This window comes from Anser cygnoides, chromosome 1 (genome assembly GCF_040182565.1).
Source record: "Anser cygnoides isolate HZ-2024a breed goose chromosome 1, Taihu_goose_T2T_genome, whole genome shotgun sequence".
Classification (NCBI taxonomy): Eukaryota; Metazoa; Chordata; class Aves; order Anseriformes; family Anatidae; genus Anser; species Anser cygnoides.
Window position 1 is genome coordinate 99,105,271 of NC_089873.1, and position 27,469 is coordinate 99,132,739.

The 27,469-nt window shown below is 51.1% G+C and overlaps 1 protein-coding gene across 2 annotated transcripts; it reads left to right on the forward strand.

The window, feature by feature from the left end:
• The first annotated feature begins 3,172 nt into the window (after positions 1-3,172).
• Positions 3,173-27,260, forward strand: LOC106037591 (galactosylgalactosylxylosylprotein 3-beta-glucuronosyltransferase 1-like). 2 transcript variants are annotated; one of them, XM_067003884.1, is made up of 6 exons: positions 3,173-3,306; positions 20,660-20,808; positions 21,034-21,572; positions 22,854-23,150; positions 23,658-23,765; positions 26,945-27,260. In XM_067003884.1, the coding sequence occupies exons 2-5, from the start codon at positions 20,697-20,699 to the stop codon at positions 23,742-23,744; spliced, it is 1,035 nt and encodes a 344-aa protein (XP_066859985.1). In that variant the 5' UTR covers positions 3,173-3,306; positions 20,660-20,696; the 3' UTR covers positions 23,745-23,765; positions 26,945-27,260. The 2 variants fall into 2 exon arrangements, with proteins under 2 accessions (XP_066859985.1, XP_066859987.1); XM_067003886.1 differs by having other exon boundaries at positions 20,664-20,808.
• The last annotated feature ends 209 nt before the right edge of the window (positions 27,261-27,469 follow it).

Sequence of the window (27,469 nt, forward strand, 5' to 3'; positions counted from 1 at the left end):
CAACCGTCAGCACATAACTCTCTGCTCGATATTAGAGGATGGCATATAAATCGATTGAAAGCTAAATACATATTTTCCTTCTGCAAAACTTTTCCAGAGGGGTGGGATGCTGGAGCATCATCCCCCAGCAGCACGTGGAGCTCCCACCCAACACTGAAGAGTTCAGGGAGAACAGAGAGGCTGGCTGCCTTCGGGTGACGACCATGTATCTTCAACTTTCTCACCTGCCCCAAGGGCTGGGGAAAATTCAGTCTGTTGTCACCTGAGCTTGCATTTTTTTAAAACTCCTCCATCAGTATTATGTTCATCCTCACCTCCCTGCTCCCTCCCTGCTCTCCCCCTGCCACCTGGGAATATTCCTCACTGCTGGGGTGAGGCCAAAGCTTGAGAGTGCCTTCCCCCGCTGCATTTCTTTGGCTGGCGGGCAGGAGCAATTTGGTTTTCTAGGACCTGTCGAGGGAAAGGCAGTCACTCAGACTAAATTTTTCAGGGATAGACCTCATCCCTAGGGTGCAAGGCATATGCAAATACAGACGAAGGTGCACGGAGTCTCTGGCATGCATGCAGCGACCCTTACAAAGATTCGCGCTATGTAGCTGAACATCAATTCCCAGGGGGTTTTGGCAAGCCTGGAGCCCCTCCGCAGTCACGGCACCTCACAACAGCAAAGAAGGAGGCAGAGAGACCTGGCAGAGCGGAGCCAAAGCCTTGCCGGCAGCCGGGAGCTGAGTCCTCACCACAGCTCCTTGCTGCACCTTCAGAGCCGTGCCACCGACGGAGCCGCCTCCCGACTGAAGAATAACAGATGCGTTCAGCACACATCAATCTGTCTCTGTCTGGGTCCTTACGCGGCCCCCATCATCATCCTATTCAAGAGCCTGCAAAGTATTTAAAAATAGCAATAACACTAACAATCTCCCTTTCTTTCCTCCCCGGCTTGTAGCAGAAATAGCTTGATTAGTGTACAGCTCTGGTGCTTCAAGGGGGAGAGGAATGAAACTGCAGAGCTTGCAGAGCAGCTTTTCAGCTTTCTTCAAGGCAGCAATTGCTGGCTGCTTTGCTGGAGCACGGGCTCTTCAAAGGATGGCAGGCTTCAGATCAAGGACTGCTTGTTCTGTCACACACCTTCGGAGGCTGATTTCCAGCAGGGGGAGAGGCACTGCAGCGGCCTTGGGCCTGGGGAGACACACGCTGACCCCTCCCCACCTCCCGCCCTCGCTCCCACCAAGCCCAAAAGGCTGGGAAGAAAAGGGGTTTTGTGTGCATGGGATTTCTGTCCTGGGGAGGGAGGGATGGCTGAGTAAAGACAGCTTGACTGGCTCTGTGAAAGCAGGATCAGGCTGCAGGCTGACCAGGAGCTTGGCAGGCGAGACCACCGGGGTCCCAGCACATCCCTCAGACGTGCATCTTCTACTTGTCTTCCCCAGGGCTAGCCCTCAGCAGAAAGGGGGAGCAGCTTCCTCAGCTCCAGGGGAAGGTGTCGCCTTAGTGCCTGCATGGTTTTGAGGCTCACCACACCAGACACTAACCCTGTGCTTGCTTCTCCCCTGCCCTAGGCACGGCAAAGGGGCAAGCTCCCAACAGGCTGGCGCTCGCAGTTGCACACCCACCTGCATCAGAGTACACGCTCAAGGTCCCTATAGTTAAATCCCTTGGCAGAAGAACCTTCAAGGATCTTGGTCAAGCATTGGAAGGGGCTGCCTAGAGAAGTGGTGGAGTCCCTGTCCCTGGAGGTACTCAAAAGACGTATGGACTTGGCACTGAGGGACACAGCCATGGTGGCAGTGGAAGGAGGAAGGATGTCCCCGCTGCCATGCGGCTGGGGACACTGCCACGGGCAGTGCTTTCAGGATGAGGGAGGTTGTGGCACGCTGGATACCCCACTACCCCCTTCCAGTAAATCTCTGGCTTCTCCACTGAGAGAAATGTTCTGCACATCTCCCCAAGACTCCCAGAGTTGCTAGCACTCTCAGATCTAATCTCTTCCTCCTGCATTTGTACTTGGGGGGGACTCCCAGGGGTCACCGTCCTTCTTGGCTGGCCTCTCCTAGACAGGCACAGGGCCAGGGTGTTCACCCAAATTTATGTGCCAGCCACTGACCACACAAAATGCCTGAGGCCAGTAACCCATCAGTCATCGCCTCCACAAGGCCCTTCCCTGGCCACCAAGGGGCCGTAATGTCCCTGTCACGTCTCGTGGGGATGCCGAGAGATGGCATGCATTGCAGGGGGGAGGTTAATTCAATTTCTGGGGGGCAGGCTTGCCAAAAACCATGGTGCTGCAGAGCTGGAGCACCTCAGCGATCCCGCTCTGGGAGCAGGGTGACGCTTCTGCCCGTAGCGCCGGGTTAATTCAGACTCCTGCCGAGCCATCTGTGGGGAATCGCCTCGCCGTTTCCTGACACCCACACGCTGGCTTTCAGCCCTCTCCGGGCCTGCACCGTGCACGTCGGGGGCATCACGCCACTGGGGACGGAGGGGTTTGTGCCTCACAACCCCCCGACGAGGGCAGCCTGGGACAGCCAGGTGGGCAGGAGGGTGGCTGTGTGCCCCCTGCTCTGGCTGAGGGAGACGTGAGGGGGCACGGTGCCCGTGGGCATGTCTGGGGGTCTTGCAGTGTCCCTTTGGGCAGGGGAGAGGCCAGGCTGGATTTGCCTCATAAATGGCTTTTGGGGTGCAACGCCTCGCCCCGTGTCTCCCTTCCCAGGGTATTTTCAGCAGCGTCTGCTCCAGGAGCACGGCCGAGGAAGGAGTCAGAGGAAGGAGTCACTTGCCCTTCTCCAAGCGCACCTCCCAGGCAAGGAGCTCAAAACCCCAAAACCTCCCTCCCTGCTCAGCACACTCCCCAGCAGGAACCTCGGAACCGGGGACCAACCCCGACGACCCCTCCCCACCCCACCCTGGCTGTCTCCACCCGCTGCCCCTCCCCGAGCCGTGCCACCCCCATCCCCATCCCCTACAACCCGGGGGGGGGGGGGCGACCCCATAAGGGACACCAAGACCCTCAGGACCCCGCCCGCGACCGCAGGGCGATCGGGGGGGTCCCGTAGCCCCCCGACCCGGTGCAGGGCTCTCCCTTTCCCCCCCCCCCCCTCCTCCCCTCTTAGGGCGGCGCTGCGGGATGCTGCCCACCCCCTCCCGCCCCGTCGGCGTGGCCTTAAATCGGCTCCGCCAAGCCCTCCCGGCTTGCTGCCGGTCGCGGTGGTGGCAGCGGCGGCGGTGTCGGGCGATGCCCCCCGGCAGCAGCACCCCCCCGGCGCCGCCGTGCCCCCCCGGCGACCCCCGGCCAGGCTGCGCGGCCGCCAGGTAAGCGCCGGCTGCGGAAGGGGGGGGTGGGGGGATGACCTTGGGGTCCCGTGTGTCCCCCCCCCAAAAAAAAAAACTGAGGGGGGGAGACCCCAATGGGGGAGGGCTCTGGGGGGGGGGTTCCCAGCCCCGGGTGGGTCCCAGCCCCTTCCTGCTTCACCATGCCGATGGGGGTTCTTTGGGGAGGCTGAGTTTGGGGTGGATGCTCCCGGGTGAGTTGGAAAGTACTTTTTATTTTATTTTATTTAATTTCCCCCTCCTCGTTCTCCTGCCGCTCACCCTGGGGCTGGCAGCTCCCCCCCCCCCCCCCCCCCCCCCGCCCCAGCTAGTGAAGCTGGGGAGAAGCAGCTGGTTCCTCAGCATCTCCCTTGACAGGCCTGCCAGGGGGTGATTTCCATGCACGCTTGGGAGAACGGGTGCTCGGGGCAGTGCCGAGCATCCCTGTAGCAGAGCGGCGATGACTGGCAATAAATACCCAGCCGGCAACTTGAAGCTCGCAGGGCTCCGCGAGTGAGCCAGGGAGCACGAGCGATGCAGCCTCTGCAGGTGCTTTCGGCGCCTTCCCTGTGCTCGGAGGAGGCCTCCTGGTGCAGAGCACGTATGCTGGGTACAGCAGGGTACGCACGCAGGTCTGCTCCCCTGATACTGCTCGGGTTCAAATCTCCTCCGGTGCAAAAGGTGAGGTGCATGCCTCGCATCCCCGGTGCTGTCAAAGAGCTCTCCCTCCCTGCTGGAGAGCCCAAGGCTGGGAACAGGGACCAGGGAATGGGTGCACAGCAGGAGCAGGACGGGGTCCTGGCAGAAGGGAGGCCACCGCTGCTCCAGAATGAGATACTGAAGGGGATGCTGGGGAGATGAGCCTCAGGTAACAGGGAGGGGGGCACCTATAGGGCAGTGTATCACATCTGTCTGCATGCCACCGAGACCCCTCCCTCCGTGCCTCGAAGCAGGGCAGCTCTTGCTCACCCCACGGTTTCCTGGAAGCTCCCTGCTGGCAGGGCACACGCTGTACGGGAGTACCGGTGGCTGAGCACATGCTGTGTCCTGGCACGAGGCTGTGATTTATTTATTCCCTCCCCCCCCCCCCCCCCCTTCCCTCCCGGGAGCTCGTTCGGTATCGCTTGCAGGGCACTTGAGCCAGCGCTGAGTTTGGGCTCCGCAGGGCAGTTCATGCCAGAGGTGGCTGTGCTGAGCAGCTCACCTGTGGTGTAGGGTATTTCAGGAATTGGATGGTGTCAATGTAGAGCCTCTTGGCTTCTTTGACACTTTCGGTGCAATAGTAATAATAATAATAATTACAATAATTGATAAACCATTTAGGCAACCTCGCAATTCCAAAGTGATTCCAGCGGCTGGCACAGGGGACAGCTGAGATGTGGCCACCTTCACAGGGAAGGGCCTCGGCCTGACTTGTGAGACATGGGCAGAAAGTAAGGCAGCTGGGCTGAGGGCACTTGTGACCACGGAAAGGTTTTTTAGTGAGCAAAGCTCCTGCACCTTTGGGTTTCCTTACAGTGCCATTTAGGAAGACTGTTGCCTAGGGAGCTGTACAGAGCTATAGAGCAGCCAAATGCATGCAGGAGAGAGTGTACTTCCGGGGTGTACAGCCCCACAGCCCTTAAATTCACATTGTTTTCCATGATTTGGGAATGTCTTTGTGGCCAGCACTCAGCGTTGCTCAATGGCATCTTCCCTGCAGAGCAGCCAAGGCAGCGTTGGGCAGCTCAAGGCGGTGTCTCCTGTGTACCTCGCGCTCTTTCTCCTTGCCCATGCAGCACTGGTGGAGGTGCTCCAAGGCAGGGCACGTCCCCCTGTTTCAACAGCAGTCCAGAATCCGTCCCCAGTACCCAAAAGCAAGAGCACTCCAGCCTTACCCTTGGGCTTCTTTCCTCCCCTCGTCCCCAGGGTGGTCCCTGGTGAAAGGTCAACTCCTCGCAGCGCCCTGTTTCTCAGAGCTGGACCCCCGCTGTCCCTCACCTCCTTGTTTCATCAGGGCAACGTCTGGGAGAAGCAGAGAGCTCCCGACGTACGCTGCAAGCCTTACTGCGATGGTGAGGGATGAGATACTTGATAGGCTCCAAAGATGCCCTTTACTGAGCATGCAGAATCGCCCTGGGAAAGCTCTGCAATTATTTTGCAGGATGTACACAGGAAAGATGATATCTGTCCCCTTCCTCCTTGTGTTTAATTGTTCCTAATAAAAGAAGAAGCCTAACAAGGTGGTAATAAGCCAGGCTGGAAAGCAGGTCCAACGCACCTGCAGGGCCCTGGAGAAGCCCAGGATCCTTCTGCCCTTTGTGCTCCCGGCCTTTCTGCTTAACAATAAGCATTATGCTCATCCGCGCAGCCTTCCATCCAGAGATCCCCAAGTACTCCGCATACGTGATGAAGAGCACTCCCTGCCCACATGCAGAGCTGTTTGTCAGTGTGACTACCCCCTCTTTACAAAAGGGAGACGCTGCAGCTGATAGCATCAGAGCTGAGACAGCCCCGGATCGGATCAGATCGGCATCTCCCTGCCTCTCTGAGAAGCACTGGCAAAGCTGGGGAGCAGCTCAGCCTAACGGGACTGCAGTTTAAAACCGTAAACAGACTGAGAAATACAGCATGCAGATGAGACCTGCAGCTAACATCGCCCTCCTCTCGGACCCGACCCATCCCTCCAGGCTGCAATATGCCACCAAACTGCGCCCCAACCTGCGGGCAGAGCCTTTGTGAAGAGCTTCATCCTTTATCCTGTTCTAAGCCATGCAGGCTCGTAATTAAGAGCTCCGAGAAGTCTCTTCTAGCTCCCTCTCAAATGACATTAGTGCTCCCGAAGGTCTTCCCTTAAGAGCTCGAATTTATCTGCTTTGCCCGTGTTCCCAAGTGTTCAATCAGCTGCCTTGTTGGCTTCCTCTGCTGCACAGTGCGGGGGGCTGAGAGCCTTCTCCCTGAGATAAAACCAGTGCACTGTGCACGTTCCTCACATTTATAAAATCTGAGCTAAGTTTCCCCAGGAGAGACTTTTTCTCAGGGCTATGATACAGAGCTGGGATCTGTAACTCCAGCACAGTGTCCTTTAGCTTGCGCTTGCCATTTGTCCCTCCTCAAGCAGGTGTTTCCAGAAAAGCCTCATGCACACAGCGATGTGCCTTAAGATGGGGCTAGTTAGCTCAGGGAGAAAAATGAGGAGGGACACCGGGGTGAAAAACAAAGCAGCCAGCGTCGTAGAACAAGGAGAATAAATGCTTCTCTACATCACTTTTCTTAGAGCTGGATTGCACTCAGGAAAATGTGAAAGGTAGCAATTTGATGGTAAAAGTATTTTCCCGTGCAGTGCGTAGTGACATATGGAACTCACTGCTACAAGGTGCTGCTGATGCTGGGTGAAGGATTTGAGGGAGGAGGAGGCATTTTGATGGATAATAGATCATTCATCACTGGACAGGATGGTCCACTTGAAATAGATCTAAATCTTCAGGCCTCAACCTCTCACGGTTGTCTGGAGCAGGATTTCTTGTACCTTCTGAAACACACAACAGTGATCAATGTGAGACAAAGGACGAAAGGAGATGGATGTGCTTGAATGGAGAGCACTGGGGCAATTCCTATTTTCATTTCTATGCAGAAGCAAAAAAATACGTGTTTTCCAGCCTGCATGCTGACACCTAGTTTGCACAGGTTTGTTTTTTGTCACCTGGAGCTGATTCAGGTTAAGTTCTGATGAGATTTGAGCTGATCCAGTGGTGCTCACACTGCTGCTTCCCCTACCTCTGCTGTTGATTTTAACAGGCAGCCAGCAGCCTGGGCAACTTCGTGTGCTGCTGCTTTATGAATAATGCTGCATTACAAAAGAAAATTGGATGCTACCCCTCAGCAATGAGAGCAAGGGCATTTATTCCCGGGTCAGCCTGCCTGTAGCTGAGCGAAGCACTGGGATTACTCGGAGCTGGACAGGGTGAGCAGTCAGTCGCGTGTTCTGGTTACGTGATTTTAGAGCAGCAGTGTTGTTTCCTTCTGCGAGTTCACGGTGGGTTTGTGTGTGGGAGTACAGGGCACATGGGAGCTGCATTTTGCTAGCAAAGCGGGATCGCTCCTAGGCAGCCCTTGTGTGGGAGAACTTGGGGAAAAGCCGAGGACCGGGCAGGCAGCAGCTTGCAGCCGCTGCTTGCCCTGTGGTGATGCTCCCAGTGCAGTGCCACCGGGCAGCCCAGCTCCAGAAGATGCTACCTCTGAGGGCAGAGGTAGAAAAGCAGTCTTAGCCAGGTCCTCTGTGCGGGACAAAACTCTCCCAGTACCTCTTGCTAGAAGCAGGATGGTCCATCCTAGCTCAGCAGGAGTAGAGGTTGCTGGCTGCTTTCCCCATCCATGCCCCATAAAATAGGATGGTTAATATTTGTCTCACTGTAAGCCTTCCTCATTCTGAAAGCGTGCTATAAACTGTTGTAAGGGGATCTTTCTCCTCTGGCTGGCAGATTTAATTTATTGCTCTCTGGTGATGCCCGTATCTGTGGGTTCGGCAGCAGCGCTGGGCTCCCTTCAAGGACAGCCTCAGGGCTTCTCAAAAGCCCTGGCTGTGCCCACAGCAGCAGAGTGGTGCTCATCAGGGCAAGCCTATATGAAGGGCCACCTCTAAGGACAGTGCTGGGTGAGCCCTGGTGGCCACAAAGGATCCAGAGGCCTCCCTGAAGTGTGGGGATGCCTGCCTCGCTGGAGGCAGCCCAGCCTTGCACGTTCCTTGGATCCTTCCTCCCCTCCACTTTGCCCAGCTCATGAAGACCACCAGAGTCACCTTAGCTTTCTCCCTCCTGATACCCCGTGGACTGCTGCCTTCCACCTCCGTGCACCCTTCCCCCAGCCCGGATCCATACAAAGGTGAAAAGGAAGGAGGCGCCGACGACTTGCCTGTATCTGCCAGCTTCCCTCTCCACCTCTGACGTGAATGAGGCCCTTCATGTGCTCCTCTTGAGCAAACACAGATGCTTTTGTTTTATGGGCTGGTGGGATGGGATGGAATTAATAAATCAGAGCGCCAATGCTGTGCTGCCACATTCCTGCAATTTTAAAGAAGGATCACAAAAAAAAAAAAAGGCAATCTCCACAAAAAGAGCTCAGATGCTCTGACTCTGCCTCTTGCTGTCAGGTATAAAGTTCAGTGGCCCGAATGCAAGCCCAGGAACACCTCAGTTCCTATACTTTGAACCAAAATGACTCCTTTTATAGCTGCTTCCTCCTCCCTGCCTCAGTTTCTCTCTCCTTATATGTAGCATGGTGCTGCCTGAGGGGATCAATGAATGACTAGGGATAAAAAGCACCAAGCGCTCCTCCCAGATAGGGCATTTATCAGTGTTCCTGTGAGCAAAATAACATCCTGCTGCTTATAGCCCCTAGGGTAACCAGAAAAACCTTGCCAGGGTTTGCCAAAAATTATTTTTTTAATCCAGATAACAAGTTTTTAACATCTCTGCACGGCTACTATCAGGCATTGAGGAGCTCGGAGAGGGTCTTTGTTCTCCCCTATAATTAACTAACTGTACATCGGCCTTCAGGAGCGCAATGCATACTGTATGGTTGGTATAAGCTACAGTCAAAGGGGCTAAGACACTTTATTCACTGCAAGGGTTTGGTTTTATAGTTTTTTTGTTTTGTTTTGTTTGTAATGAGCTCTGGCACTCGAAAGTAATTTCTCCAGTGTGCTTATACATCGTTGTGCTTATCTTGCCTTTGGGGGAACTGAGGCACTGCGGCAGGTGAAGTGATTTGCCCAGATCTGCATACATACACATAGCTGAAGCTGCAAAAAGAACGGAGAAATCTTGTTTCACAGTTGAGTGCTTTATCCTCTGGCCTCAGAGGAGGCCAGCAAAGACCTTTATCTTGTTTAGATGAGTGGATAGTTGTTGCAAGAGGACACTGGGGCAAGGGTATCTTTCTGCACTAATACATGTCCTAATGAGTCCTGTTGCTAAGCGGCTTCAATGATAGATCATGCGTCTTCTTCGCTAAGCATTGAAATAATTTTTTAATCATTAAAGCTAATACAGAATCCTCAGAAACATCCAAATCTCACAGCAGGGGCTCAAATTAGCAAGCAAACAGAAAGCAAATCCTGATTATCCCAGTGCACCTCTACAAAGCCCACAAGCAGCATCTGCTGAAGCCAAACACAAGCCCAGCCGAGCTGAATCGCAGGGTTGTGCAGGGCAGCGTCGCAGGCAAGCTGACAAGCCCTCCGGCTCCAAGGTACACAGCAAGTTTCCTTCTTCCCTCCCTCAGGCACATGTGCCAGCTCTTTGGAGCAATAGAAAGGAGGCCAGGGGGGTTAACTACTGGCTCCTGCTAGCCCAGGTGTCCCCTGGCAGGTCTTTGGGAAGGAGAAGTTATTTGTGGCTTGGCAAGTGTTATCAAGTGGCAGACCTTGGCATGACCAGCTTTTCTGCCCTCACCTCATTTTTGCTCCCTGAAACATCCTCCTACTCCCAACAACCTCCTGCAGCCTCCATTTTGTCAGCAGCTGGATATGGCTTCCCCGAAGCATGTTATCAAGCGATATAGCAGGACCTCTCTTGACAGCAAAAGTGACATTTCTAACTTCTGTGTTAGAACAGGACTCCTGGAGCAGTGAGGAAAACAAAACAAATCTCTTTTTACTTGATACGCATCAGCAGCTCCATTACAAGGGAAGCACAGGACACTGCTAAGCACTTCATTAGCATCAGCTCATCACCGCTGACCTCTATAAGGAAAAGACTTCTGTGGGTGTGTATAGGCTACCCCCAAGGATTCTTTGGGAAAGGGTAATTAAAAGTTGCTCATAAAATAACTACCTCCAAGAGCCTTGGGAGTTAGTGCTCCCTTCCCTTGTCCCGTGCTTTGATAACAAGTCGTGTACAGGCCCTGTATCGCGATCAGCCTCCCCTCTTGCACACCCAGTCATGACGTTACCCTGCTAGATGAACCCTGTGTGCTTCATCCCACCAAACAGCCTCTTCTGGAGGTGCTGCAGAGGACACACGTGGTGTCAACACCTACTCAGAGGATCCCATTCAGCGTTAGATATGCTGCCACCAGCTACTCATGTTCAGCAAACCAGGCCACGCCGGGACTGTTGCTCCCTCAAAGTCAAGCTGAGCCCCATAGCTGGTAAATGCTGGTGCAGAACAGTCTCCAGATGTGATTTTTGCCCTTTTGTGCTCCCTTCTGCATGCCACTGAGCAGACAGCTATGATCTGATGCTAGATATTTCTCTCCTGTGTGGGTCCTGACCTGGGCATCAGATGACAAACACACGTGGCCTAGAAATTAGTTACAGCACCAGAACCAGGAGGCCAGTTTCCTGGGTTAGCTCAATTTGGGTAACACAAACCCAGCATCCCTCTGCTGGGACAGAATTAGGGAGCTGAAGAAGGAGACTTCACTGCAGGAAGAGAGAAAAGGCCATGCACCAGTCACATCTAGTGAAGGAAGTTGACTATGGAAAGCAGCCAGAAGCGTGCCCTGGGAGCAGGAGTTTATAGTCCAGTAAGGACAAATTGTGCCCTTGTTTTAAGCCACTCCTGAGTTTCTAGAGATCCAGTTTCCCGTGGTGCAGTGCCACAGTTACCAGCACCGCCCTCTGTGGGGAGCCTGCACCCCAGCCCAGTGCTCTGAGAGCTTTTTGATAACCAGAGGGCATTGCGTCCCCCCAGCACGAGGAGAGGGACGGATTCACCCACAGAATTGGTAGAGATTCAAATCCACCACTGAGACTTACAGCAGCAGCCCCATTTCTTCTTTCAGCAAGAGACTGCTTTTTATCTGCCCTGATGTTTCAGGGCAGCCGCATCTGCCTTTGAAGTGAGCTCCCAGGGCTCCAAAAAAGCCCAGTTCACCTCTCCCCGCCAACCCCAAGTCTCTGCTCCTCAGTTATTCTGCCCCAGGCCAGCTGGCACCCTGTGCAAGTGGCAAGGAGCTGGCAAGGAGCTAGCAGGGAGGGCATCTTACCAGCACCTGTGAGTGCAGGGATGTGAGAGCTGGAGAGAGGCACCTCCCTGTGTTTTCTTGCTGTAATTTGTGCAGAGATCACACTGAAAGCTGAAGGGATAGGCAGAGCAGACAACTTACCATCTCGGAGGGTAACATCAAGCCCTTACTGCAACCACGTCTTGAGCAGCCTGAAGCACACAAATTCACAGGTAGGAGTACAGTACAGCACAGGCTGACCTCCCTCCAAGGGAAGAACCATAGATGCCATGTGCAAAGAGCACTTCCAGACCAGGTTACTTTCTTTTGCAATTAAAGGACACGACAGAGAAGGAGAACAAGCTCTGTATGCTCTAAGAGAGAGCAGTTTCTTTCTCATGCTGTGAGCTTTTTTCGGTTCCCTTACAGTCTTCCTTGCCTTCCCAGCAGACAAACCTCTTTCATTTCAATTGTGCAAGACATGGAGAAACAGAAAGCAAAAGCTGCACCTTTTCTTTCTGGAAGGATTGGATTGTTGTCAGGAAGGGGTACGTGGCTGTTGCTGTTCCTCAGCTCCATCTGTTCACCAAAATGTATCCACTGCTTAAGTGCGTTTTCTACAAAGAAAAACTCCTTAACATCGTGATGTGGGGCTACTTCCTGGCTGCTGCTGCAGGTGCCTAATTTAGGTATTTTGACTGATGTGCTGGCATTCCCAGAACAGGGATGTATCAGTCACACATGGGTCTCTTGATCTCAGATGCCCTGGCATGTAGTTTGGATGTTGCCAGCATAGGGTCCAGTGGCAATAGCACCTCTGTTAGGACAGGGAAGGACAGCAGAACAGCCATAGCAGTACCCTGGCCATCATCTTCCTGCCACTTCTTCCCTTCACTCCCTTCCTCCCTTTTCATTTCACCCACAGAAGGCAGAGGACAAACGCTGCAGCTTTCTGGCTCGCTGTTTTTCATCCCGGTCTTTCTTTCAATCGAACCGAAGCTGTACAGATCTGCTGTGACATTTAAGGTACAAATCAAGCAGTGGACCATAACGTATATCTACTGCAAATGAAAATTCTCGAGGTGCCACTTTATTTCTCCATTCTCCATTTGTTTTTAAAGGCGTCTGCACAACACTTGGACGCCACACAGCAAGTGGCAGATCTAATGAGCGCTGAAGATTTGTTTGGAGGGAAAGATCAGAATTAGCATTTTGGACCATCTCAGCTAGTTACGGAGCTAGCATATTTCACGCCGCTCAGAGAGCCGCCGCAGCAAAAATGTCCATCAAGGAGACCAAGGCATTGTTCTCCTCTTTCCGCTCCCAACCTCAGCAATGCCCGCGTGCTCTGGTGGCAGCTCGTCAAAAAACATGCCGCCCAGGCTTGCTGTTCGTGTGATGCTTTCGCTGATCATGCAATCTAGCCAGCATTCCCAAATAAAAACTCAGGGGGGTTGTTGCCCCTACACTGCATGCAATCTCCGCCCTCGCTTGCTTCCATGCATGAAGGGCTCTGGGTTCTGCCAGCACACACGTGTAAGCATTGAAATGTCAGTATTTCCACCAGTTTCAGGCAGGCGGCTGACATCGCTAGCTCTGCTTGTGTTGTAAGTGGCATAAAGGCTGTTCTTGCTGGCAGCGTGACTTCAGCCAGAGCAGCCTCTCCTTTGGTTTCCTTTGCCCTGCCTAGGAGCATCCGGGGAGTCCAGCAGGGAAGAGCATTTCAACACTGCCTTTGAAATTAGGGGGAAAACAAGCTATCTAAATCAATCAAGAGCATGCATTAGTGATAGCGTGTTCCTCTGGAGGTCCGCATTTGATGTCGTATTGACACACAGCTAAGATCAAAGCCCATCTCTGCATCCTGGCTGCTACCAGAGGACTTTGGGCACCATATCTTTACAAGGAGCTTGTGATCAAGTTGTTGTTTTTTTTTTTTTTCCCCCAAACAAGCATCTGTGAAATGTAATTATCCTTCAAATAATACCTACTGCCTTTTTCTCCGAAAAAGTAATTCCTCTCCATCTTTGAAAACACTCTGGAAGGAAAAACTATGGGTTTTTCCTTTCTGCTTTTGTAAGAAACCTGTAAAATGACAGCTCCCACTCCCGCTGTACAGGCATCAGCTGTTAACTCAGTAGGGAAAGCTCTGGATGAAATGCACAGACACTTTGGAACAATTCAGCATTGTTTTTGCTTCCTTAGAATTATTTTGCCTCCTTGGAAAAAAAGAAAGCTTTTTCTTTTCCTTTCTTTTTTGACAATGTAGATACAGGGCTGATTGTCACCGATACCTTTGGGGTGGTTATTCTATAACAGTCATCGTTGCCTATAAAGGACCTCACTTCTGCCAGTGCTTGGCAGCAGGGGAGAGAAGTCATAGTTTAAATAAGCCCCCGAGCTCCTTTCGAGAAAGGATAACTCCAGGCAGATAGGTCTCTCCAGAGAGAGCTGGCTTTCTCAGGAGACATCTGGTCCTTTCTGCTTCTGTTTGGGCCCAGGCTGCCAATCTTTCCCTGGGTATTTCTGGCACCCCTGGATTACAGTTCTGGTTGGGAACAGGCGGTACGGATGCAGGGAAATAAGAACTGGGTCAAGGGCTGTGTCGCTGCGAGTCCCAGCCCATCCTCGCTGATGCTCAGGGAAGGCAGCTACAGGTCAGATGGGTCGGTCGTGAAGGACGTTTGGGTCCATGCTGATTAAAAATAACCTATTTTAGACCTCCTTTCTCAGGCTCTGCATAACTGGCCTTCGCAGACAAGCTCAAGGTCTAGTCTATATCTGAACTGGGTTATCTCCGTTCCCGCTGATAGCCCAGATAGTGCCTGCATACCCTTGATCTACCTGGGGACAGCAGGCTGAGCTGTCTCAAAAGTGTTGGCTCCTGTGGGACCTCTCCAGCAGATCTAATTAGCTTCTTCAACATTTTTTTTTTTTTCGTTTTCTGCTTTTTTTAACTTTGGAACAAAACCCAGCATAAAGTGTGACCGTCCCTGGTTCTGCGCTGCTTAGGCACAACCTGGGATAAGGATGATTGTGCTCTGTGCTCTCAGGAACCGCAAAATGCCGACATGCCCACAGACCTGACAGGTCCAAGGTTGGAGGAAGATGCTTGACTTGGGTTCATGCAGGTGTAGGAGGGCTGGGGTGGCACACTACAAGCTCCCCAAGGACGAAAAGCCTGCATTCTGGGCTTCCCCAAAGCCTGGCTTCTGGGCTGAAGGAACTGCAGTCCCATATGGCGAAGGGATTGGAGCTGGCAAGGACGGGATGAAGGCTTTGTGCTACATCCGAGGAAGAAGCGGGGGCTTGGGGAGCACGGCTGCCTCACTCGGAGTGACTCACTTCCCGGGGAAGTTGTCCCCGCGGGAGCCCACGTGCCGAGCGACAGCCTGTAGATGGGCTCAAGCCTTGAAACCCCACAGCTGCTGGTAGCCCCACTCTTCCTGCCTTGGGGAAGGACCGGGCCATCCTTCCCTGTATTGTTTTGTTATTTGTGGTTCTCTGGGTTTTGTCTCTCCCTTGTTTTTGTCTCTTTGCTTTTCAGTCCCCCAGTTCCCATTCTGTTCCCACAAGAAGTACTGCTGGGTGCGAGCCCTCGGGTGCTGTCCTTCACATCTAGTCTGCCCTTTCTGTCCGGCATCAGCACCATGCCTGCGGCCCTGTCTGAGGGCCAGGGGAGTCCCGCTGCTGAGCAATGTCCTCTGGTGGCTACGTTTGCACAGTAATTACCCCTGCTTATCCCAGAGCAATAACCCATTCCACCCACCTCAGTGCTTCCTCGGATCCGTCCTCCCACTTTATTGTGCACATCTGTAACAGGCAGGAGGCTGCCCGGTGAGAGGAAGCGCTGCAGCATCCTGGCTTGTCTCGATTTGAAACAGCATTGAAGTTTCGGCTGAAGGCTCTGGTGGGCCCGAGGGAGTGGGGGAGAGGGGACAGCGGCTTCCTGTGGATTTCAGCAAAGCAGAGACAGAGCCGCTGCTGATCGCCACAAATACCGGTGCTGCCATGAATTATGCATTCCTTGTTTAAAGAGAGGTCGTTCTCATCAATAATTGAAAGCTCCCTGCTCTGCCTTCAGCATCGCATCTCCCACACCAGGAGTTAGGGAACTCATGAAATCTGCATGGACTTCCTCAAGGTGGCTAGGGGCTGATGGGGAGAGGCAGCAAAAGGCAGGCAAAACAAACCCCAAACCCTACTGATGGTTTTGGTGCATGAATTTAGGAGTCATCTGTACCCTGCTGGCAACACTGCTCTGGCTCTGCCCCTCTCCTTTCCCCACATCCCCTTTCTCCTCTCTCCTCTCCTCCCAAGGTACGCAGGGAAGGCTGCAAACACTGCTCAAACCAAGACCAGGGGCATTTCTTGGCTCCCTCAGCTGCAATTTGCTTGCTTTGGGCGCTTGCCTAGAAAAGTCCCTAGAATGGATGGCGGGATGTCCCTGGGGGACGGTTTGAACTGTGAAACTTGTCCCTCTGGGAAAATAATGATCTTTAGAGCCTGCGTCTCGGACTGCAGACACACAGTCCTGGGGCTGGGGTTGGTCCAGCATTCGGGGTCTGTGTGCCTGGGTCAAACAGATCGGCTGCCCTGAACCACAGGCTGCAAAGTTTGTCTTTCTTGCAGAGCAAACTCTTTGAAAGGTGTCGTTCTCGTGCTGAGTCAGGCAGGTGGAGAGCAGAACTGAAATCTCAAAACAGAAGTACCAAACTCCATGTGGTCCTAGCGTACAGAAGGATTGGTCACACGTGATGCTCCGAGCCTCAGCCAGATCGTGCTTCTCTTCAGCATCAGTCTGGGGCATCCAAGCTGGGGCTGGGCTCTTCTTCTGTGTGCTTCTCCCATTCCCTTCTCTCAAATCCTTTCAGATTAATTCCACCAGCACACGGGCTTAAACGGAGGCTGGATGCTGTTGTGTCCCGGGAATTGAGAAGTCTGACAAAGCAGCATGAGCCGAGAGTAGCACAAGAAACATTTTGTCCCTGTCGTGCTCGGCTTTGTACTCTGTGTGTGTGTGTTTATTTTTTAATAGAGAACAAAAGATTGATGGATGAAATTAAGAAGAGGGGTGTGTAATTGGAAAACAGCTCAGGAAGGCTACAGGCAGCATATTGAAGGCATCCATCAAACATCCAGCTAATGTTGTTAAGGGTGCGTAACACAAACGAGGGCTGCAGGAGACACTAGTTAAAAAAGAAGAGGGAGGAGAAAGGGGAATAGGCAGGACAGGGGAAATAGCAAGGGAGGAGAAGAGCCCGCAAGAGAGAGTACAATCAATAATATTTGTATTGCAAGTGCATCCAAAGGCTCCTGTTGGGATCAGTGCAGGACTGTACAAGCACATTAAGAGACAGTCCCTGCCCTCTACAGCTTAAACCCAGGAATTACGCGATGATTGCTGGAGATTGGTTTAGATGATCACCAAAAATTTCTTGTGATCTTGGATCTCTTTTAATAGGATCTGCTCTGGATGGGTTTAAACGCAGAGGGAAAGTAGCTGCTTGTGCCAAGAACACGCGCAGTAATGCCTGCCAGCCAGGCATGCAATTAATCTGAGCCACTTAGGGGACTTTGTTTTTAATTATAAAATGTAGGTAAAAATATGTGCAGTAAACCTCTGCAAGCCCCACTGGGGCCATCAGCAAGCTACCCAGAGGCATTGACACGTGACTTGGTTTTGATGCTGTGTTTTCAAGAGGCTGGGCTGATGCCTTAATGGACCACTTTGTGGGAAATATTTCATGTGGAGTGGACATTAAGAAAATGCTAAGGGTATTTGCGTGGGGAAGGAGGGAGGATGAAGGCTAAAACCATCATTAGGGCAGGGCATTCCTGTAGTCCTGGAAACAGGGAAGAAGAAAAACTCTTGAAGACTGAGAAAAGAAAGGTGAAAAAATATAAAGGAACGGAGAAGAGTACAAGCGTGATGGATGCAGGGGCAGCAGTGGGGGAGAGAAGGTAAGGTTTTAAAAAGAAAACATCATATCCCAAGGCAGATTTTCTGAAAACAGGATTAAAGTCAGACCCCTCTGTGAGGTTCGCAAGTGACCCGGTGCTTTATGCGAGGCTTAACTTCTTCAGCATTGCACGCTGCAGAAAAGCAATAGCGAGAAGGTACACACAGAAATAAATGAGCAAAGAGCACACACAGGGGAGTTGCACGCACAGGCAGCATCTCTGCTTGTTTGCAGCATTCAGGAAGCATGAAGAGGGCTGCCTGTGAGGAGGAGGAGAAAGAACTAGAAAGGGAATTCGTTCAAGCTCTGATCCCCGCTCCTCCGTGCTCTCTTGGTAACACAGCTGCCATCGCCGCCTCCTCGCCTTCCCTCCAGAAGCGACCCAAGTTTGCAGCAGTGACATGCCCGCTGTGGAGAAGCTGTGCCTGTATAATTAAGGCCTTTTATTAACGGGAAGAAACACTGGCTGCCTGACTCTAGCGCAGAGCCGTTTGTAATTGCAGGCATCTCAGGGGAAGCAAGGAGCTGCCATGACCTCGAGCCAGAGCCTGGGTGGACGGACCTAGGTGTCTGCTGCCGTTATGAGGTAGCGCAGGAGCTCTGCTTTAGGGCCTGGATTTCTCTGATGTCTCTGTCTGTCCTCATGGCCCCAGGTGACAGGAAGCTTTGCTCTGTGCTGCTGCTCTGGTAAGAGAGGGGATTTCCTGGGGGGGGAGAGCAGCCCCGCTGTGGGTAACACCATCCTGTAGCTTACCAAGCACCTGCGCCTTCGGCACTGATGCTTCAAGGAGACTCTTGTACCTGCCCTGGGCCCAGCCATCAGAAAGCAGCAAAATTAAGCAGAGACAGCTGCACAAGGCTTCAACAAACCACTCCTGTGCACCCCCAGCCACACTGGTTCCTTGGCCCGTTTCTTGGTCAGTTTTCCATAGCTTGAAAGTGGAGGAAGTGCCACCATGGTGTGCCCTGCGTGCGGGGTAAGGAGCATTCAGGACTGTCACCCTGAATGGTTAGTTTGAGGAGACAGGTTCTGTACTGTGATTGCTCCAGCTCAGTACCATTGGTGTCTAATAAGGAATAAGCTCACGTTGAGGCAGTTTCCTTACTGGGGCACGTGAGTATGGCTACCTGTATGTACTTACCTGCCAGAAGACCTGCTGAGGCATACGAGGCTTCTGTCAGATTTAGCTGAAGTAGGTTTGATAGTTGTTGGTTGTAGAGCACCGATGAGCCCTGTGACTGCATGATCCTTGCTTTAGCAGGAGACCAAGGCAAAATGTCAGGAAAAAAAATAAAGAAAGGGCCCAAGAAAATCCCAGAGGGTGAATTTGGAATAGCTTCCACTGATGTCTTCTAGGACTGCCATGTGTCTGCTGTCACTCCCAAGCACAGCCCTTTCGGACCAGTAGCAATATTTCTTCACGTATGATTCTCTAAGGCTGAAGCAGGGCAATCCTTCCCCTTTGGACAGAAGAGGAGCTGCTGGGCCCAGATCCTGGGCAAGGAGAGTTTCCTTTGCATTCAGTGTGCCTGTGTCCCTTTGAAGAGCTTGGGTTTAGATGGCCAGCCCCCCAGTACACCTTGGAAAGACATTGCAGGGCAGGAATTTAGAGCCAACCAGCTTGAACCCCCTTTCCTTCCTTTATATCAGTGTGATGCTGTAGCCTCCTTCCCTCAAATTGCTTTCAGCGTAGGAAAGCGAGAGGGCCCGGAGGGGCTGTGCCTTACAGTAGCTCTCCAGTTCCCAGGGGGTGTGACTGCAGTTTTCCAACAGAAATCTCTCTGCAGGTGGTTAATGGATGTTTTATGCTCCCTTTAGCCTCCCAGTGAGCATCTCTGTGGTAGGGAGGAAATCCACCAGGAGAAGTATTTGGCATCAAAAAGGAATCCCAGAGGAAGCAGATTGCAGATGTTACCAGGAGGGAGAGGGGAATAAAATCTAGCAATGGCATGTCTCTCAAACATCAGGCATCCTGCTGTAGAGAGAACAGAAAGTCCTCAGGTGGCAACAAGTAACTTTGCTCTGTGTTTTTCAGTGTTTCTGCAGTGTATCCCTCCTTCTGAAACACTGCTTTTGTTGTTGGTGTGTGGTAACAGTATTGGGAGATTTCATACGGATACAGGGACCAAAGCAGAAGTTGGAAGTTGGAGGAAAATGTTCCTGACTGTGCCAGAGCCATATAGAAGGCACCATATGCACTAGGCAAGCCCATTTAATGCTGGACTTCCCAAAGTCATCCCTGGGATCTCATGCCCATATGCCCATATGCCCATACACAGGCTATTAAGGGTCTTTCAAAGAGGTGAGCCAGGACTGGCATCTCATCACACCCTGACTTTACACAGAGCTGAGTTATGTCCCCAAACAAGGAGTCTGCAGTAGACTTCCACGTCCTTCGGTCTGTGTTTTCCAAACTGATCATTAATGTTGGATGCTTTGTTGAAGGCATGTCTACCTCAAGCAGCCAAGGGTCTAATTTCCTGGCAGACTGACTGCTCTTAGTCATGTTGACTTAGTGGGTGCCCAACAACTGTGGACGATGAAGCATGAGACTAATGTAGCTTGGACCATCTGTAAATAAGCCATCCCTTGTTGGTTATTCCTGATAATTTTGTCCTTAATTTCTCTTTATTTTCCTTTAGTTCCTCTCACCTTTTAGAGGGAGTTTTAAAAATAAATGTTAGCTGTTATGATTTCTCAGATGTCTTAGTCACGTACATTAGAGAAATACTAAGAAAGAAATTATTCTGTGATTTAGACTAAACTCTGCAGTGGCCAAAAACAGCAAACCAGGGGTAAGAAGGGATGTGGAATAATTAAACTTGCAGCAAGCATCACCAGCACTGTGGAATGACCGAGGCAGGGACTTTATTGGAAAACTTAGTGGGTGATAATGTGCATCACTGATCACAACGATGAATCTGCATAAGGAGGATGAATTAAAACTGCAGGGCTGAAAGAGATGCTGGGCATCTTGACATTTTCTGTTTTTCCTGCTTATGCAGGAACCCAAATCTTGCATGTAGTTTTAAAAAAAAATCTTCAAAACAAGCTCAGGTCAGGAATGAATACTGCTTCTCTGAAAAGGGAGCAGGTAACAGTCCTCTCTGGGCTTGTATTCTGCAAGGTTTCTGACAAGATTCTGCCAACCCGAAGTCAAGGTCAGTGGGTTCATTGTGGGGCAGCGGGAAGTTCTTTACAGCAACAAAAATAGATAAAAGCTTCTGCTCAATAGCACAGGAATTGGCCAGGGCAGCTGGATAATGGTTCAGGCCTGCAACGTTAATGGGTCTCCTTGTAAACTTACACTTAGACAAACTCTTTGCTGGATCAGGGCCCGACATTTATCATGCCTCCTGCCAAACAAACCAAACTTAACTCTGTTACTTTGGCCTGTAGACTTAAGCATCCCAGTGTTTTTTGACGGATAATTCAAAGGTCTTACTCTTTTTCTCTGTTCTGAAAGGTAGAGAGATGCCTGGGCATTGGGAGCTCTCTGCAGCATGCTGAGGAGACGTAACCTTCTTACCACGCTCCTGATCGCCTTGCCATGGGCTCTTCTCCTAACCTTGTGGCACCAATACCCAACCACCCGCTACCTCAGCCTGCTGAGAAGTAAGTGCAAAAGCTCTGCTGTGACAGTGCTTGTGGTTGTGATGAGTGTGATGACTTCTCCTAAGCGTGTTAAACATGCACCTTTGGCTGGCTTCAGGGAGAGGAGGCTGATATGCTGAGCATTGACTCCAGAAAGATAGGTCCCCAGCATCCCTTGGAGAGGAGGCAGCTCAGCAGTGGTTAATTCTCTAATTTCTTTCTTCTTCCTTCCTTTCTTTGTCCCAGAAGAGACAGATGAGAATGCGACCTCTAAAGCTCTCCTCAATGGTACCTCTGTGCTGAGAGAAGAAGGCCTCCCATCATGCATTCGGCAGCAGCAGAGCATAAGGGCAACGCCTAAAGTCATCCAGAATTATGTGTACTCCAGGCCCCCTCCGTGGTCAGACACCCTGCCCACCATCTTCGTCATCACCCCTACCTACACACGGCCGGTGCAGAAAGCTGAGCTGACCCGACTGGCCAACACCTTCCTGCACGTGCAGAACCTGCACTGGGTGGTGGTGGAGGACTCGCCCCGGAGGACCAACCTGGTGTCCAACCTGCTGGAGAAGGCAGGCCTCAACTTCACCCACCTCAATGTGGAGACGCCCAAGAGTCTGAAGCTGGGGCTGTCCTGGATCCCATCCCACACCCCGCGGGGGACACTGCAGAGGAACCTGGGGCTGCACTGGCTGAGGGACAGCTTCAGCAACACCGCACCGCCAGAAGGGGTAGTGTATTTTGCCGACGATGATAACACTTACAGCCTGGAGCTGTTTGAAGAGGTAAGAGCTGTAAAATTACATGGGACAGAAATAAAAACAGATTTAGCCGGGTCTCCCGTGTGGACTGTAAGCATTAAATGGGAGAAGAGGGCTGCGGCACGCTGCCTGGAGCCCTCCTCTCCCTGCACTCAGTGGCAGCTGGGTATAGGGCAGACATAAGCCTACAGCTATGCAACCCAGAAGCCATTCTCTAAAGGGATGAAAAAGCAAAAAGCACATCTGCTGCGGTGTGGGCTGCAGATGTGAATAGCCATTCACACAGCATTACATCAACTACTGCCTCCTGGGTTTGTTTTCAGAGGGATCAGAGAATATGTACCCCAGAATATACACCTCTTCTCAAAGAGATCTGATGATTTAAATAAGCACTGATGATAAACTTCTGGTAAAGCATGAATCAGTTCTCTTGGAGGGGTGTGATGAGTAGGGGATATTAGAAAAGCTGACTGACTTTCTAATCCACTTTTTCTCCTTTCCTGCCCTTCTGTACTCTGAGTTGCAGCCACCACAGCAGATCTGGGCCCCTGGGATCACAGAAGCTTGCCCAGACTTTGGCTGGAAACCTGGCTTTTGTGAGATGCCAAGTCTATTGCAAACTCGCAAAAAATGATTATTCAGTAAACTCCCTTGTTACCAATTTAAGCCAAACTGTTACGCACCAGTCAGAATGCCATGTTACGCATCAGAACACATTTCCAGTTTTCAGAATTTTTTAGCTCTCTGTTAAGCTCATCCTTTCTTATTTCTTTCCAGGTCCTTTGTGGCAATTTCAGTAAAACCACACTCTTTTAGGAAGTAACCACAGATGGAAGAATGGGGGTGGGGGAAAGCTGCAGTAAGGGAGGACAGAGATCCATCAGTCAGGGAGGGAGATGACTTGAATGAGGGTAAAGTTGGAGTGAGTGGAGTTGATAATATATGGAGGTAGAGTCCTAGTAGAAGTTGTATTTGTCATTTACAAAAAAAAAAAAAAGATAAAAGTTCAGATGAGATCAGAAAGGTTTTCCCTTTTCTGAGGGACTGAACGTGGGCACTGAGAAGCAGTGAGTTCGGTGTATAACGAAGGAAGTGCTAGAGCAGAGCCTCGTGGCTTTGCAGGCTGTAGCTCTTCAAACAGCAGCACAGGAGAACAAGATCTTTTGCTGCCTGGAGCTATGCAATTGTGTAGGAAGTCAATGGGGGAGTACAGGTGCCAAAGAAAACAGAGGATGGTGTGCTAATGGGCCGGGACAGGCATCGCAGGGTTGCGTTCTCACAGCACTGTTTCCTTCTGGCACACAGATGCGCTACACAAGGAGGGTGTCAGTCTGGCCGGTGGCTTTCGTTGGGGGGCTACGGTACGAATCCCCAAAAGTGAGCCCAGCAGGGAAGGTGGTGGGGTGGAAAACCGTCTTTGACCCTAACCGGCCCTTTGCTATTGACATGGCTGGATTTGCCATCAGCATCAAGCTGATCTTGGAGAAGCCTCAAGCCAGTTTCAAGCTGGAGGGAGTTAAAGGAGGCTACCAGGAAACCAGTCTGCTGAAGGATTTAGTGACTATGGACGGGCTGGAGCCCAAAGCAGCCAACTGCACAAAGGTGAGCATCACAAGAGACCTGGAAGATACATCCCCTTTGCTAAATCCTGGCCGCTTTCATGGCCTTCTGCCATGCCCCATCCATCTTCTACTGTGCCTTTTCTGTGCCAGCACACCTCAGCTCTGAACGGTGCCAAGGCAGGCGGGCAGAGCCTGCCAAATGCTTTACAGATGAGAAGCTCAGCGAGCGCTGAGGAACAGTTAGTGCTGTGCACTCTAACTGTGTTAATAAAAAGCCTCAGCCATACAATTCGTGCCCAGATTACTTCTCTAAAACCCAGAACTGGCAGAGGGTTGAGTGGGGTGTCAGTCCAAAACGATCTCTCCTCCTCGTCACTGTTTCATGCTCCTGTAAATCCTACCCTGGCCCTGTCTTAAGTCCTTTAAACCACAAGCGTCCAACAGCTGTGAGCCCTGGGTTGCTCAGGATCCTCCCCCCTGATGGATGCATTGCTCTCAGCATTTGCAAGGCATCCAGAGCCCCTGAACTCTTTGTGATTCCCTCTAGGTGTTGGTCTGGCACACGAGAACGGAGAGGCCGACTCTGGTTAACGAAGGCAAGCGTGGATTTACAGACCCCAGAGTAGAGGTGTAGGCAGAGAGCCAGCTCCCCCATGTGAGTACCCTTCTCTTTATAGTTTTTGACAGAGCAAATAGTCTGTATGTCTTTCCTTATTTTTACTATTATTTCCTCAAAGACAGCATAGATGATAGTCCCAGTAACTCCCTTATCATGTCACCGTTTGCACAAGATCCTCATCTTTACTCACTGTCTGCATGCTGTACTCATTCAAGCCTCCTTGCAGTCCCCACAGAAGCTTTGCCTGCATAGGAGCAGAGAGAAAAATGGCAGAAGAATCTCATGGTTTCACTCCGTAATGACAAGCCAAATTCTTTCCTCCCTGATTTCTGCCAGGTCCATACTCCCTTCAGTGGGGGATTTGTTCTACAGCACGTGAAATGAGATAACTGTTCTGCAGATGATTTTTTCCCCCAATGGCCCCGCCACCTCCACCTTCACTTTTATCTTGTGTGAACAATTGTGGTGTGGGTGCTGCAGGGGATTGCTGGGACACTCAGACTGTCTGAAAACAGGAACCAGCAAAGGGCAACCTATGCAGACTCTCACAAAGTCTGAGGGACTCAGTACCAACATTACCTGAGCTAGGAATATGTCTGCTGCTGAGGAGAAATGCTGAAGGCACTAGAAGCTCCTGCATGGTCCACAGAGCAAAGTTAAGCAGGGGGATGAGGGATTATGGCAACCACCATAGGTGAGGGCAGGAATGTATAAGAGTTCAATGATATCTTCTTAGAAATAGAGAATGATGAACAGGCTTCAGAGGAGCCGTGTCCTCCTCCATCAGCTGCTATGCCCTTTGATCTCATTGTCTGCCCTTGGCAGATTCCTAGCCCAAAAGTCACAAAAAAAAAAAATAATAATAATAAAGGTATCCAACTCAGGAGTACCCAGCTCTTCCTGGAATGATTCATACTTGTGGCAGGATGCAGGATGCTGAATGATTTACTCCTACTTTGGAAGATATTCTACAGTTGCTTTCAGTCCTGACCCCAATATTCAGCTCAGCTCTACCAGGGGAAACAAAACTGACAGCTGTTATACAGGCAGTCATGAGCGTTTCAGCTTCTGCACTGATCTGGTATGAGCACTGCTTGTAGCTGCATACAGCGTTTCCACATCATCCCGTCATCTCTGAGTGACAGCCATACAAAGCGCAAAGCAATCCCAGCACCTGCACATCCAGCAGCAGATGCAGATGTGGGAGTCAGCTGCCTAAACGTAGACACCTGGTGCCACCACAGGGATCCTGCCTGGCCCTCCTGTAGGGCACGAAACCCCATCGTATCTGCCAGCTTTTCATGAATATTTCAGATACCCTGGCAAATGTAAGATGATGCTAGACCTATGTGTAGGCAGCAGCACCTCTCTTAACCTGCACTTGTGTGCAATCTTCTAGTGGTAATGGGTTCATTTTACATACCCAGCCATGCTGGGTCTGCAGTAGACTAAAGCTACAGTTGCCTAAACTCAGCTCATAAATACTCAGACTCCAGCTAACTGGTATGGGGTATCACTTCTCTGCCTTCAAGCCAGAGTCTCTGCTGGGCCAGCTTTGTAGATTTTGGAGGAGCTTTTCCACTTGTATTAGCAGGGAATTTGACCCAAATCCTTTCTGCACCATCATCTGCCCTTTGGGGCAGCAGCTTTGACCCAAGTGTGCAGGTAACATCCACCCCAGGAGACACCTGCAAAGGCTTTGGGTGTGAATGTGCTGCCTTGAGAAGCTTAGTGGATTGAGCTGAGTGGATTCAGCTCTAACAAAATCATCAGATTCCACACCCACACCCCCTGTAAAGTTTTAAATTGACGTGTCTGCTGACAGCTATGTTGAGTTTTGGAGGTTCTTACTATTGAGGCTGTTGAGCTTCAGAACCTTGACAGACATGATCTAGATGAGCCAGCTCTGAGGGGAAAAAAAAAAAAAAAAAGAGGTAAAATTCATCCCCTGAGGATGTTCTGTTCTTAGACACAATAGGGAGAGTCTTTCTGTCTTCCCCTCCTGGGAACTTGTCCTTGTTAAGGATTAGATGAGGCCAGTCAAGTTCCAGACCTCCCAGAGACCTCTTTCCCCTTTAATGCCTGTGGACATGAGCCAGGCAGATGTTATTTGATGTGGGTTTTGGTGCTCTGCTAATCTCCAGTTAGCCCACTTACATGGCATGTGTGCCTGCTCTCTGGATTGCCACAGATGCAGTGTGATGGGACCTGCTGATCACATAAACTGCAAAGATCAGGCTTCAGTGGGTATTGCATGAATAACAGTTATTTTATCCCAGCTGGAGTCCACTTTCTTCCTTGCCTATGTTCCCACCACTCCTAGCTGTGTCTAGATGAACCATGGCAGCGTTTGTGAGTCTAGGGAAGAGAACTCCGTTAGGGCAGGTCTATCAAGGGGGGACAATAAGGCATGTGGCACGGTTTGTCTTTTCATAAGGCAACAAAATGAAAAAGAAGAGTTCAACATTTATTTTTTAAAAGTGCTTTTCTGCACTAAAAATTCTGCTTTTTTTCTGCCCTGAGAACCATTAGGGAGGATCTGAAATGTGTTGGGACTGAGGATCATGGGTGAGATCCAAAAACTCTCACAGCATGCATCCCTGCAGACTGCGTATTGAAACCGAAGTCCCTAGAAATGCAGACTCTGGCTTCTGAGAACAGGAGGTGGGAATTAATTTCTCTCAGTATTTTTTCTTTGTTAAAGCCCTGAAAACTCTCACTCAAGACTGGTGTTATAAAACCTACTTATTCTTATTGCTAACATGCATTTACAGGCACCAGAACAAGAAGAGCTCAGTTTAGCATAGGACTCCTGCTGCCTTGTGGTATTTGAAAATAGGGAATTAAGGAAAGAAGTTCGCCTGCATTTCAGAGCTTCCAGAGAGAGATCCTCAGATCTCATCCTCTTTCTCTTTCCTTTAAAAAAAAATACTGGGGGGAAAAATCCTTCAAAAACTTTTGCTAATTCATAAATAAAACATCCCCCCCCCACTAGGACTCTGCAGTGCAGATAGAACAAGCGGCACCCCCGCCATATCTGCAGCCTGAAGCTATAAGTAGCGTGGTTGAGAAAAAAAATGGTTGGTGATGCCTGCCTAGTGTTTACCTGTGCCAGGGGACCGCTCTCTTGGAAACGCCTCTCCTGCCCTGATCTACTGGATGTGGTGCTGAGACCTCTATCTTTTTCTAACCTCATCTTGTGTTTGTTTTGACAGAGGCAGCGGGCAGCGATCGCTCCTGAAGTTTGTCAGCAACCACAGCAGCGGCACACGCTGCCTGCTCTGCCCGGCGCTCAGCTCCACCACCAGAGGATGATAAACACCCCAAAAAAACGCAGCCACGTCAATCAGCTCCCACTGCCCAAAAGGTGGTAACGAGCAGGGACAGAGCTGATGTGGTGCCCTGTGATCCTGCAGCTCTTCACTTTTGACTTCATGCTCTGGCTCCCGTTCCCTGTCTGGGAGAGGAGTGCCTCCCTTCCCTCGTGGGCTTTGTGTTTTTAACCATTCATTAAACAGGAAATTTATTAGATGCGATCTCCATTCTCTGCTGTGCCAGCAAAGAGGCTGAAATCCAGGATGGGTGCAGGTGCCTTTGAAGATTTCTCGTGGCGTATTGTGAAACCTGAGCTTCGGTACAGCAGTTGTGAGCTGCGGTGTTTTAAGGACAGGAGTTGTTACAAAAGCACAAATGTGAATCTGTTGCCCTGAGGTATGCTTGAAGAACGGTTTAAAAGCAAA

Bases quoted from the DNA above. Each gene is read 5' to 3' on its own strand.
- LOC106037591 (XM_067003884.1), top strand. From the start codon at position 20,697: ATGCTGAGGAGACGTAACCTTCTTACCACGCTCCTGATCGCCTTGCCA. The intron at 20,809-21,033 runs GTAAGTGCAAAA...TCTTTGTCCCAG, and splicing joins CTACCTCAGCCTGCTGAGAA to AAGAGACAGATGAGAATGCG. The intron at 21,573-22,853 runs GTAAGAGCTGTA...TCTGGCACACAG, and splicing joins GCCTGGAGCTGTTTGAAGAG to ATGCGCTACACAAGGAGGGT.